Here is a 13,648-nt window from a genome sequence, read left to right as displayed (position 1 = left end):
GATGAAACGTGGCTGGGTCTTTCAGCATGACAATGATCCCAAACACACCGCCCCGGGCAACGAAGGAGTGGCTTCGTAAGAAGCATTTCAAGGTCCCTGGAGTGGCCTAGCCAGTCTCCAGATCTCAACCCCATAGAAAATCTTTGGAGGGAGTTGAAAGTCCGTGTTGCCCAGCGACAGCCCCAAAACATCACTGCTCTAGAGGAGATCTGCATGGAGGAATGGGCCAAAATACCAGCAACAGTGTGTGAAAACCTTGTGAAGACTTACAGAAAACGTTTGACCTGTGTCATTGCCAACAAAGGGTATATAACAAAGTATTGAGAAACTTTTGACCAACTTTTGACCAAATACTTATTTTCCACCATAATTTGCAAATAAATTCATTAAAAATCCACATTTTCTGGATTTTTTTTCTCATTTTGTCTGTCATAGTTGACGTGTATCTATGATGAAAATTACAGAACTTGCACAATTTGTGGCTGACTAAATACTTTTTTCCCCCACTGTACATGTACATATTACCCCAATTACTTCGACTAACCAGTGCCCCCGCACATTGACTCGGTACCGGTACCCCCTGTAAATAGCCTCGCTATTGTTATTTTTACTGCTGCTCTTTAATTATTTGTTACTTTTATTTCGGATTATTTTATATTGTATTTTTTTGTTATTTTTTGGGGTATTCTTTCTTAAAACTGCATTGTTGGTTAAGGGCTTGTAAGTAAGCATTTCACTGTAAGGTCTACACCTGTTGTATTCGGCGCATGTGACAAATAACATTTGATTTGATTTAAAGGGTGGAGGAGGAGTTAAGATGGAGAGTTGCCTTGTTAACACAGGGCACGTTTCAATGGTAAGGCTACACCAACTGACTAGATGAAAGTTGAGGAGTGAAGTCGGGGGAGGTGCATCTGTGTCGGACACTAATGTGGTTTTCCAACAGCAAGGCTCACATTAACATGGCAGTGTTGCTATTGTTTATACAAGTTTTTCTTGATTATGTGGAAGTAAACATGTCTCCAAACCCCACATCACACACTCACAAACTGAAATCATGTGTGTACACTGTATAATCAGTGAGCCTCAAATATCACATTAATTTGTAGCCACTGTATGAATCATGGCAAAGTTGGGTCCTGTTTCCATCATCGTGTGGGTCGAACAAAAACACCCTAATGATTGGTTGACAATATATTAGATATATATAGAGCCTCCAACAATGCAGCCAATGGCTGCAGGATGAAGTTGGTGAAGAGGAAATGCAGAAACCTGTAGTCGACTGCAGTCAAAACTTTATGACCTTGTAAAGTTCATGCAGTCAGCATGTAGGCACAAGTCGGACAATTTTTATCCCCATAATGCAACACACTTTGAAAGGTGGTGACCATTGACAAAAGTGATCCGCTTGAACAGGCCCATAGTTTCTAAACCAAGAAGTGCATCATCGCAAGACTTCCGGGAACGCTTGCGAAACAGACCAAGCAGATCAGGCCAGTGACGACCGGGGTTTGGGGTTTGCGAAGTCATTTAGAGAAGTGAAAAATTCTTCATTGTTAATTTTCTCAATCTAAAGGCACAACCTAGATTCCAGCCAATGTCTTGAGTAGTTGAACATGTTATTATACCTAAGGAGTGCCTTGGATTTGACAGCCTGCATATGCACAGTTCAGTGCGAGACTACCGTTAGACAAGGGGCCAGGGTTCCAGTCTAGAAGCACAGTTTTGACTGCTCCTACAGTTTTGCTTCGGTACTGCAGTTTAACTGATGCCAAGCCCAGAAAGACAACGTCCATACACGGCCAAATAGAGAAGTCAGGTTTGAACATTCCTATTAAGACACTTTAGTCATCACCTTTGTGCACAAAACATCCATTGAGTTATTCAAATAATTGTCAGTGAGGCAGATTTTATTTTTTTCTTCCATCACTCAGCCGAAGATATTAAAATTGTATATTCATCCAATGTCTGCCATGTTTTTGGATGACGTGATGACGTTGTCGCTGCTCGCGCTGCTCCCTTTGCGCACTGAGTTCTAGTGCGCATGTGATGTTGGTCCTTATAAACAGGATGCAACCTGGATATAGACTGTCCATGAAACAGCATATGCAAAGGTCAACGTGAGTACCTTGAAAACAACGGTCGGACATCTTCGATAAAGTCTCCAGTTCTTATTATACCTCAGTGCTGTTAGACCCCATGACATGTTTCATCATATGATGCATCATGCATGCTTTATTTCTCTATTATGAAAGTTATATATCTTGAAAACTTTATTGCTGACTATATCAACAATGGACTAATGAAACAAATACCAAATAGATAGTTTTGGGGTAGAATTTTCCTTAACCACACTGCTAACCTTATGACTAACCTTAAATAAAGACCAAAAAGCAAATTTTTGTTTTCATGAATTTTTAAGATGTAGACCATTTTGACTTTGTGGTTGTGGTAACTAGTGACAACCCTCGTACTGCTGCAGCTGTAGCTGTAATCAATGGGTGATGCTTCAGAAACAACCTGAGTCAACGGGCGAATTCAAGCGGATCACTTTTGTCAAGACATTGACCAACTGTCACCGACTTTCAAAGTGTGTTGCATTATGGGTATAACAATTGTCCGACTTGCATGTCGACTGCATTAACTTTACAAAAATCATGTGATCAAAGGTCATGCAGTTTCTGAAGTAATCATTACCATATAAATACCTGCTATGCTGATGAGTGACATAGGAAGCAATGTGAATTATGTGTGTTTATTAGATTCATTAAAAGTGACAAGCCATTCAGACCAGCCTTCCTGATTGAACTTTCGTAAACTATATTTGTGGTGACAAGAACAGCACGTAAAACCTCAGCTGACATTCTAGGAAAAGGTGATATTTATTAAAATCCCAAATAAACATATTCACACAAATACATATTGGTTAAATATGCAAGAATAGTTATTCACCCCTCAGAAAATGGTTAAAAGCATTAGAAAGAGGTCACACATTCTAAAAAGCATGTTGATGATCTGCTATTTGGGCACTACACCTTACTAATAACTGGTTATTAAAGAGGCACAACATGCCACACCTCAACTTCACTTGTTTCCTCATATTTTGGGAAACATCCCATTCAGTGGAAAGGTTCATCATAGAAAATAATGAGAAATAAATTGCACACATGTACAGAACAGATTGAAAAATTATTTTGTGCATGTATCTATAAGAAGTAGTTGTAAACTGAAAAATAATCTAGAACACCAATGAAGAGAGCGCAACCCCTTGTGCACCCACTAACTTTAGCCCTAGCAGGGATAAATCTGTAAAACTGGAGGTAGAAGTATATTCCTGAGAAGTAGAAGACAAAAGCCTCATTTATACTCTGAATTTCCAAGTACTGTACATGAAAACAAAATAGTTAACAAAACCAAGGCCGGTATGTCAACCTAGAGCTTCCCCAAATCGCACAATACTATTATCGTCATTAATATTATGACTATTATTATTAATATTATGATAATGCATGTCATCATGTAATCTCTGTGCTAGGTTTCTATATCATATATTTTTTAAAGAAAGAAAGAACTTAAACGTGAAAACAAAGTAAGTCATATAACCTAGAGCCATCCAAAGCCTTTTCAGAAGTGTTATATATACAGATTAATTCATAGAAGAATTGTCACAGCATAAGGCATCTTGTAATTATAGCAGATATTTTCTTTTATCATAACATTTTATTTTATTTAATCTCCACATATGTTTTGGTTGTCCCTGCGATATACTATCTACCAAACAAATAGCTAAAGCAAGTGGTAAGTCTCATATCATAATATCAAGGCTGAAAATTAATGGAATGATTCTGATTAGAAATCCAAAAGTATGCCTCTTCCATGATAAGTAAGTCTCTTGAGATGAAGAAATGGGGGGGGGGCCTTGCAATCAAATATAAACAGGGGAAAGGCAAGTAATTTTATTCAAGAGAATACTACTGTACGCTAGCTATAGGGCCCCCAAAATACACCATATCCATCCCCTGAAACTGTATCTGATTGTGCGCTGTAACAAATAAATCCACCAGGGGGCAGCATCACGGAGGCATAAAATAAGTATTCCTGACTGAGGCTTCCCTGGTCTCCATTGCATGTTGCCAAAACAATCCAAAGTAATTATCATCAGCTATGATAGAGGAAAGATTAATGGTGTAATATGATTGTCTGCAATAATCTATCCTTTTTGGGTTATTTACCAAAAGCCAAATTCCCTGACCACAATCTCTGTTATCTCTGTCAATGCATTGTACAGTATAAACCCTAGTCATGAAGCTCAGCATAATATATCACACTTTAAGGTATAACAGCAATATACTACTTCATTAAGGTACTGTGTAATGATCTTACAAGATATTTAGTCAAATCATAGTCTTTGAGGTAGACTATGATTTGTGGACAAATGGATGTGCAGGGGGAAAAAACACAAGGTATACAATGTTGTAACATCTCCTGATTGTCACTACAATGAAGTCAAAATCGACCCTCGCTGAGGATTCTGAATTGGGAAAAGTACTGAGTGAATCCATGTAGTTTCTTGAAGATGCAGAAACAGCCTTCGTAGTAGCTGTGGTACCTTAGCAGTTAAAATGCAAATATTTCTGAGCGCTGGAAATCAATGGATATCTGATAAAAATAGATATTTTCTTAATGAGCAGATGCTCAGATGTTGCCTTGGGGACAAGGAGGTCAAAAGGTCAATTTGAAGAGCAGCGCTGACCCAAAGACAGGAATTGATTGGCTGTTTCCACCCCCATTCTTTATATATGCAGCACTACATAATGCAAGCATGTAGCTAAATTCATAAACGCTTTGTTGTTATGAAGATGTCATATCAATGTGTAGGTGCTCTTGAGACATTATGATGACAAGTCAATTTACTTCCAACCCCAAACCTTTAAAGCCGCACTATTGCAGAGCTAAGAATTCCTGCACCTATCAATCCCCTACTAAAAACTGTAAGTAAAGACACCCTAAAGAGCAGCCAACTTCAGAGAGTGAAGATGATCCCTCTACTTATAAAAGTACAGAGGATCCTGGGTAATTGATGAGACAACCGGATAGAAAACTACATTCTACATTAAAAACTAAAACAAATGGTTTAAATGGGTCATGAAAGAAACAAACACTCAAACCAGCAAATACATTTGTATAGTGTGTAGTTATGACAGAAACACAGAGCAGTGAAATACAAAGTGATTGTTTTACAGCAAGCTGGCGGACACCTGAGAAAAACCAACATGTCTGCACATATAAGTCCCAATGAGCATGAACAATTCCTGTTGACTTCCACCAGAAAAAAAAGTTCACAAGTCTCTGTGTTCACGATGCAAGATAATCTGTGTCTGAGGTACAATTAATAGAAAATCTCAGCAAAGATTGATTTGTTTGCGACTGCATCATGCAAATGTATTTTCTTTTTCTATAACATGAGGTCACAATGGTACTTTGTTATGCCCTGAAGAAATAAAATCTTTAAAGCTTGTCTACTTAAAATAGAAGATATTTAAAGTGTTCTGCTTTATAGAATCCTAAATATATATATATTTTTGCAATGACTATATTGTTAGTGATGATGATATTAATAATAATAATAATAATAATAATAATGTTACTTAAAAATAAAATACGTTTCATTGTCAGTCAGTAGCTGTGTTAAATGTGTAAACAGTGCATTACCCTTCCAACTTATTATTTTTATTTTGTTCTTAGATAATCTCTACATTTATGTAGAAATAAATTATTCACAGGCTGTGCATATATCGTTATCATATACTGGCTCTTTGTTGGGTTATTCAAACTCATTTTGGCTAAAGAACAAAAGAGGGAAGAATATATGAGAGAACCTGAGATAGTGTACTTCAAGTGGTCTGAGTTTCGGTTTGTGTTTTGCTGTATATGTTTTTTTTGGCGTAGGCTATGTAGAAAATGAGGTTGGGTTTTTTTTTGGCTTTAGTTTTGGCATCAAAAAGGGAAAGGTCCAGAGATGTTAAGATGATGGGTTGGTTGAGGTAGGTGTGTAGGGGAACGGCTGGGATCCACTGCGCCCACCAGGGGCTTTGTTGTTACTTGATGATCCAGAGGGGCCTGACGAGGCTGACGAGGCTGCCTGAGCAAATAGCACACCTGCATGGAAACAAAAAACAGAGATGTACAGTAACATTTATGTCATTGCAAAAATAAGATAGCAAGTTGTAAGTTCAACTTGATGTGTTTTCCTGACCTGCAAAGGTCCAATGTTGACAAACAATGTTGTGAGTTGCAGTAGTAACACATATGGTAACACAAGACAGTGTAGTAGACTCTGTGACTGGTGACTCACCGGTGTACATCACTCCATTGAGCTCCACTGACATACTGATGCTGCTCATGCCATTTGTGGTGAGATTGAGAGCTGAGTCCTGCCGGCCATCTGAGAAGACACACACAGCACGTAACGTACACAGCATTCATAGGTGATGTTGAAAAAAAAAATATATATATATATATTCACTAACTGTAAGTCGCTCTGGATAAGAGCGTCTGCAAAATGACTAAAATGTAAATGTAAATGTTTAAAGCGGCAATCAGCAGTTGAAACAACAAAGCGTTTTTCCCTGCCCGTTTGCATAAAAAGCTGAGGGATGGGGCTGAAGAAACGTAAACACTCTCAAATTCATAGACACCGATATGGATGCAAGGACTGACCATCCATATCAACATAATAGTTTAACCATGTTTTGAGGCTATATAGTGTTTGTTTACATTCACTTTGTTTACAAACATTGGAGTAAAACATGATACTATTTCAGGTTATGATGGGGTATGACAGTTAAACTAAGCTCATGAGGCATTTTATATGTATTTTCAAAAAATGGATGTAGCAACTGCAGTTTATCCCTTTAACGTCAGATAAAAGCATCAACATCACAGGAAGATCTGTACATATGGACAACCTCACTACACAAACTTAACAGAAAGTATTCACACCCCTTGACTTTTTCCACAATTTGTTGTGTTACAGCCTGAATTGAAAATGTATTACATTTAGATTTTTTGTCGCTGCCCTACACACAATACCCCATAATGCCAAAGTGGAATTATGTTTTTAGACATTTTTACAAATTAATTAAAAACGAAAAGCTAAAATGTATTGAGTCAATAAGTATTCAACCCCTTTGTTATGGAAAGCCTAAATAAGTTCAGGAGTAAAAATGTGCTTAACAAGTCACATAATAAGTTGCATGGACTCACTCTGTGTGCAATAATAGTGTTTAACATGATTTTTTTATGACTACCTCATCTCTGTACCCCACCCATACAATTATATGTAAGGTCCCTCAGTTGAGCAATGAATTTCAAACAGATTCAACCACAAAGACCAGGGAGGTTATCCAATGCCTCGCAAAGAAGGGCACCTATTGGTAGATGGGTAAAAATAAAATATAAAGCAGACATTGAATATCCCTTTGAGCATGGTGAAGTTATTAATTACACTTTGGATGGTGTATCAATACACCCAGTCACTACAAAGACACTGGTGTCCTTCCTAACTCAGTTGCCGGAGAGGAAGGAAACCGCCCAGGGATTTCACCATGAGGCCAATGGTGACTTTAAAACAGTTACAGAGTTTAATGGCTGTGATAGGAGAAAACTGAGGATGGATCAACAACATTGCAGTTACTCCACAATACTAACCTAAATGATAGAGGGAAAATATTCAAAAACATGCATCCTGTTTGCAACAAGGCACTAAAGTAATACTGCAAAGAATGTGGCAAAGCAATTCACTTTTTTATCCTGAATACAAAGTGTTATGTTTGGGGCAAATCCAATACAACACATTACTGAGTGCCACTCTCCCTATTTTCAAGCATAGTGCTGTCTGCATCATGTTATGGGTATGCTTGTAATTGTTAAGAACTGGGCAGTTTTTCAGGATAAAAAAGAAATGGAATGGAGCAAGCACAGGCAAAATCCTAGAGGAAAACCTGGTTCAGTCTGCTTTCCACCAGACACTGGGAGATGAATTCATCTTTCAGCAGGGCAATAACTTAAAACACAAGGCCAAATCTACACTGGTGTTGCTTACTAAGAAGACAGTGAATGTTCCTGAATGGCCGAGTTACAGTTTTGACTTAAATCTACTTGAAAATCTATGGCAAAACCTGAAAATGGTTGTCTAGCAATGATCAAAAACCAATTTGAAAGGAATAATGGAAATATGTTGAACAATCCAGGTGTGGAAAGCTCTTAGAGACTTACCCTGAAAGACTCACAGCTGTAATTGCTGCCAAAGGTGCTTCTACAAAGTATTTATGTAAATGTAATACTGTGTTTCTGTATTTCGTTTTCAATAAATTTGCTAACATTTCTAAAAACATTTTTTCACTTTGTCATTATGGGGTATTGTGTGTAGATGGGTGAATTCCGGCTGTAACACAACAACATGTGGAATAAGTCAAGGGGTAGGAATACTTTCTGAAGGCACTGTAAACTAATTAACTAATTGCACAACCTAATTTATAAACAAACTCACTAAACAAACAAACTTCTAAACAAACAAACTCCTTAAACAATCTAACAACATGTACTAATGGATATCTGAATAAACGAACTAGGTGAACAACCCTAACAAACAAACAGAACAACCTAATATATTAAACAAAGTCACTGAATAACCTAACATTTACATACTAACTGTACAACCTATTATGTAAACTGCCTTGCTGAACAACTATACATACAAACAGCCTGAACAACCAAACATCTGAGTAACCACAAAAACATAACCCTACTACTGAAGCACAGACACACAAAACCTCATATGTTTCTGTGGAGACTCGCAAACTAGACAGCAAACACATAAAAGAAGAGTTGAGGGGGGAAAGCTGCATAGCTTTAGGGCCTTTCCATAAAATAGTATGAATTCATTTTAATAAAAACAACAAAATATCAAGGCAAATTCCCCAGCATTCTGTACTTTTACTAGACACTGATAAGAGGATAAGAAAATGCTGCTGTTGACCTAGGGAATCCCTTACGTATAGAGTCTGTATGCTGCCGGGGCACTTTGTATATGCAAAATGAGTCAATATACACAATTGTTTGACCAGTTCAAGATTGACAATTTTGCTTCACAATAGGAGGCCTGATCTACATAACATAAATCCCCTTTTAGGACTGTCCTGTAGACCAGAGTTTTCTAAGATGATGGGTTGAGAACCACTAATGGGTTGTGTTCCCAGTCCCTGGGTTGTAGCTAAAGACTGGGTTGTGGCTTAGAGATACGGTTTTGTCTAATGTGGTGGTTGTCAAGGAAAATTGAAAGGCCTTAGCTAGGTCACAATGTAAATAAGTTTGGGAACCAATGCTGTGAGTGACATACCTTGGTTATTAACCATACTAAGACACATGTTATTTTACTGAAGGGCTGCAATGGTGGCCCAATATTGCTACCTTCAAATCAAACTTTATTTAAAGTGAATCTAAAATTGCAACATGCTTTACCTTGGTTGTTGATGCGGATATTCATGGGCATCTGGGTGGTAATAGCCAGCAGGTTGTGCTGCAGCGCTCTCTGCAGCAGCCGCTGGTGCTCCTCGGCAGGCAGGGCCATCTTCTTCTCCGGGGGCTCGCCCGCCTCCAGTCTGTCCCTCAGCTGCTCCAGAGCCGCTACCTGGGCCGCCATGGCTACCTGGGCCCCTGCCGCCTGCACCACTGCCACCGAGTGACCCACCAGAGGATGCCCAGACATGCGGCCCACGCCGGACAGGGGCTGACCGCCCTCCTCTTCTGCAGGGGAGATGGAGAAGTTTAGAACAGGGTAGTGTTGGTGTGGGATGTGGTGGCATTTCAAATAAAATATCTGTTGTCTGATGCTATGGGTTACTGTTCACTTCAACTGTTCTGTTATAATCTGTATGAACCCTCCCAACACTCTGTGGTTGTGTTCGTGTTATGGGTTACTGTTCACTTCAATCGTTGGCTTTATTCATATATCTGATATGAATGAACCCAAAAAACAATTTAAATTAAAAACAAAAAATGAACTTCCTAATTTCAATGCAGCATAATTGTCCTCTAAAGATATCTGAGCAAAACCCCTTGCTCTCCAACAACACCTTTCTTGATTTTCTGGATGTGAGTGAGAGATGCTCCGTTGGTGGCCACATTCATCCCCATGTTCTGCATGGACATCTTGGGGGAGGACAACATGGTGGGGGTCCCGTTGGGGGAGTAGGTGAAGAGGGAGCTGCCAAAGCTCTGCCGGCGGCCCTCCCGCCGGTTACTGTCAATAGCTGCCTGGAGCTCATTGGGGTTGCTGAGGCTCCTTTTGTCACATTCATATGGGTACAGGTACTTCATGTATCTGTGAAAACGTAATTTCAGTTGGTATTAGGAACATTTGATGAAATATGAAATCATTTGAAAAACACTATTACAATGGATAAGTATACCTTTAAAAAAGTTTCCAAATTATGTGTGTGTACGCGCGAATGTGTGTACTCACCAGGGGTTGGAACTGGTTCAGGGAATGGAACAGAAAACCGGAAAATAATTACATTTTTCAACGAACACAATCAGAACCGGGAACGAAAGTGATTTATACTGTTCCAGAACAGAACGGTTATTTTAAAAGCATGGGAACCGGTTAATAACATTATTTTATGTTATGGCCATTGTTTTTCAGTCCCACAAAAAACGCAACAAAGCGCCTATGCAAAGTGTAGCCTACTGACGTACAAATGGGATTCAGAAATTAGAGAGATTTTGTATTAGAGAAGAATGGATTAACCTTTTCAATGCTAGTTAAGGATACTGTAGTTATTACGTTTCACATTGGATTTATTAACTACAAAAAGGTAAGACGTGTTTTTATTTTAATTCTGGTGCCGCTCTGCTCCAACGTTAAGCCAACTCTCTGAAGTTCAAAGACATTCAAAGTTCCTTCATAGAAGCCACTCCTCTGTAGGTATAATTATGTGGGACTAATTCAGATAATGTATGTCATAACTACAAGATGGCCAGCGCTTCATGCCAAGCCTCCTCCTCCACCCTCTCTCACTCCCCACAAAATGTCAATCGCATCTCACGCCCTACACTTGTCTGTTCAATGCATGTAAATAGCTTGCCCGCGCCATAGCAAGCTGCTCTATATGCACTGATTGGTGAAGTCATTTCATGTTGCGCTAAATGTAATAGATTTCAGAGGTTTTAAAAAGGAACAGAAAGGAATGATATAAACCGTTACTTTGTTTTGGTTCGAACCAGTTCAGAACTTTATTTTGCTGGTCCAAACAGTGGAACGGAATGAAAAAAAGAATGGTTCTTTTCAGAACTAAATGGTTGGGAAATTATTTCAGTTCCAACCCCTGGTACTCACTGTGTCCTGAGAGTAAAGGCAGCACTGGTAATTGAGGTAGGCAGGTTGAGTCCTTTAGTGATCTCTCTCCACAGCTTCTTGTTGATGACCTCCACCAGGCCTCCCTTCTCTGTCACCAGCTGGTACAGCATGTACAGGTCCAGGACCTGCTTGGCCATGATCGGGATCCTGTTCACAGGGGTTCCTGGAGATAGGAAAAGACAACTCACTGCCTGTGGTTACACCATACTCTTTTGCTAGGTTTCTCTTTTGATAAGTTGCTATGGAACTGAGTGTGAACTGAGAAAGCTTTCTAGTAGTTTGAAACTGTTTGAACGCTTCAGGAGTACAACACTACATTCAATGGACGTGGCTTTGGTGACAGAAATGTCATGTTCTATTAGAGAAAGAGGGTTTGTTTTCCTACAGTGTCACACCTTTTCTTAGCACACAATACTTCAATACATAATACATTGTCAATACCATGTCTGTTTTATTCTTGTTATGGTATTGGGTCTTATTATCCTTTCAAAAACATGACATCTTGAACAATTAAAAAATAACAAGGATATTTTCTCCTGTCAGTCTTTTGTAAATTCCCTATATTTTCCCTAGAGGGCAGTGTCCAATTATTAGAGAAACTATGCACGCAGATCCACCCATACATTTGTTTGAGAGCCAACATACTGTAAACATCCAATTCTGGATTTTTCACACTGACTATCTTGACATTTATTTATATTTATTGCTATTACATTCGACATGTTGGCCTTATATTTCCAAAGTAGAACTAATTTGTGTATCAACATTATACAATGTACTGTCCTGTTTGAAATGCTTGAATAAAACACTTATTGAACCCACAATGTGACTTCTGACTACTCTCCATGATGTTTCTCTGCATCGGTTTGTAGATAAAGCTGACTATCATTAATCAAATATGCTTGTGTGAAATTGCCATGTTTTGAGGCAGCAATTCACACATGGAATGCTGAACCAAACCAAACACCATAACGGAGCAACATACAAACTCTGGAGCCTAAACATATAAGTAAATACATTCCTAAGTCAATACATGCACTCTGGTGTACTCTCTACTTTTAGATGCGCTGGGAACAGTGAGGGCTTGGCCGACCATAAAGCAATCATCTCCAAATGAATAAAGATCCACCCATGGAGGTGAAAGCTGAGATGTAAATGTAAATGTAAATGGTGTTTTGTATGTCAGTGGAGGGGGGAGGGGCGGGGGTTAGGGGGTTAGAGCAGTGTTTCCCAACAGTACATATTTTGATTGTCGCCCTGGACAAACACACCTGATTCAACTTTTCAACTAATCATCAAACCCTTGGTGAGTCGAATCAGGTGTGCTTGTCCGGGGCTACAATAAAAATGTGTACTGTTGGGGGTCCTTGTGGACTGGAGTTGGGAAACACTGGGCTAGAGAACAGAACACTGCCTCCCAGTACTAACCCACCAAGGCAAACAGTACAGCCTTCCAGTCTCCATCGAGTCATGGCATTTACATTTACATTTACATTTACGTCATTTAGTAGACGCTCTTATCCAGAGCGACTTACAAATTTATTGGTATTGATGTGGCTCTGCTAGATACAGGGACAGAAATGTACAGTACTCTCTGGCACATACGCCACTCCTTATACAACACTCTCACCTCTCTTTTGCATGAAGCTGAATAGGTCATCCAGAAACTCTTTTCTCTTGGGGTCCCCATCTAGTTCATAGAGCTGAGGAGATGAGAAGAAGGGAGGGGGAAGAGATGAAACAGGTTACAGATGGGAGCAGATTACCAAGGGGGGTTGAGAGCCATTATTGCCCCAAAATGGAGGATGGAGCCTCAGCTTTAGAATGCCATCAAGTCGAGAGAGGAGGCCCGGTCTGATGAAAACCTGATGTGGCCCTGCTGCTATGGCCGAGAGCTCCGGAAGCTCAGTGAAAGTTAACAGTAAAAGTGGATCACATGCTCAGGAGAATACAGTGGGCTATTGAGGCAACTTTAATTGCGGTATGAAGATTGTTCAAAACAGTCTGATTCACACTCGCTGTTGTGGAGAGTATAACAAATGTGCAGCTTATAAACCAATAATGTATCCCTGAGGTCAAAAGAATACACATTTTTTAAGCATTGGGTTATAATTCTCCTTGAAATTATATATATAAACCTGCTACACAAGGTTGTTCATCATTACAACAGATCGGCCAGAGCACACAATGTAAAACTCTATTCATGTTCTTGATTTGGGAGTGCTTTCT

The 13,648-nt window shown here is 39.2% G+C and overlaps 1 protein-coding gene across 1 annotated transcript in view; it reads right to left on the bottom strand.

The window, feature by feature from the left end:
• Window positions 1-2,502: 2,502 nt before the first annotated feature.
• Window positions 2,503-13,648, bottom strand: part of LOC121533650 (AT-rich interactive domain-containing protein 3A-like) — a 47,002-nt gene continuing 35,856 nt past the window's right edge. The window contains exons 4-9 of the mRNA XM_041839773.2: window positions 13,050-13,122; window positions 11,399-11,582; window positions 10,137-10,384; window positions 9,523-9,807; window positions 6,356-6,445; window positions 2,503-6,159 (exon numbers count right to left, since the gene is read on the bottom strand). Of these exons, the coding sequence (XP_041695707.1) occupies window positions 6,023-6,159; window positions 6,356-6,445; window positions 9,523-9,807; window positions 10,137-10,384; window positions 11,399-11,582; window positions 13,050-13,122 (1,017 nt within the window). The 3' untranslated portion in view covers window positions 2,503-6,022. The remainder of the gene's footprint in view (window positions 6,160-6,355; window positions 6,446-9,522; window positions 9,808-10,136; window positions 10,385-11,398; window positions 11,583-13,049; window positions 13,123-13,648) is intronic.

This window comes from Coregonus clupeaformis, chromosome 20 (assembly GCF_020615455.1).
Source record: "Coregonus clupeaformis isolate EN_2021a chromosome 20, ASM2061545v1, whole genome shotgun sequence".
NCBI classification, from domain to species: Eukaryota; Metazoa; Chordata; class Actinopteri; order Salmoniformes; family Salmonidae; genus Coregonus; species Coregonus clupeaformis.
This window is presented reverse-complemented; position numbering and strand designations above follow the sequence as displayed.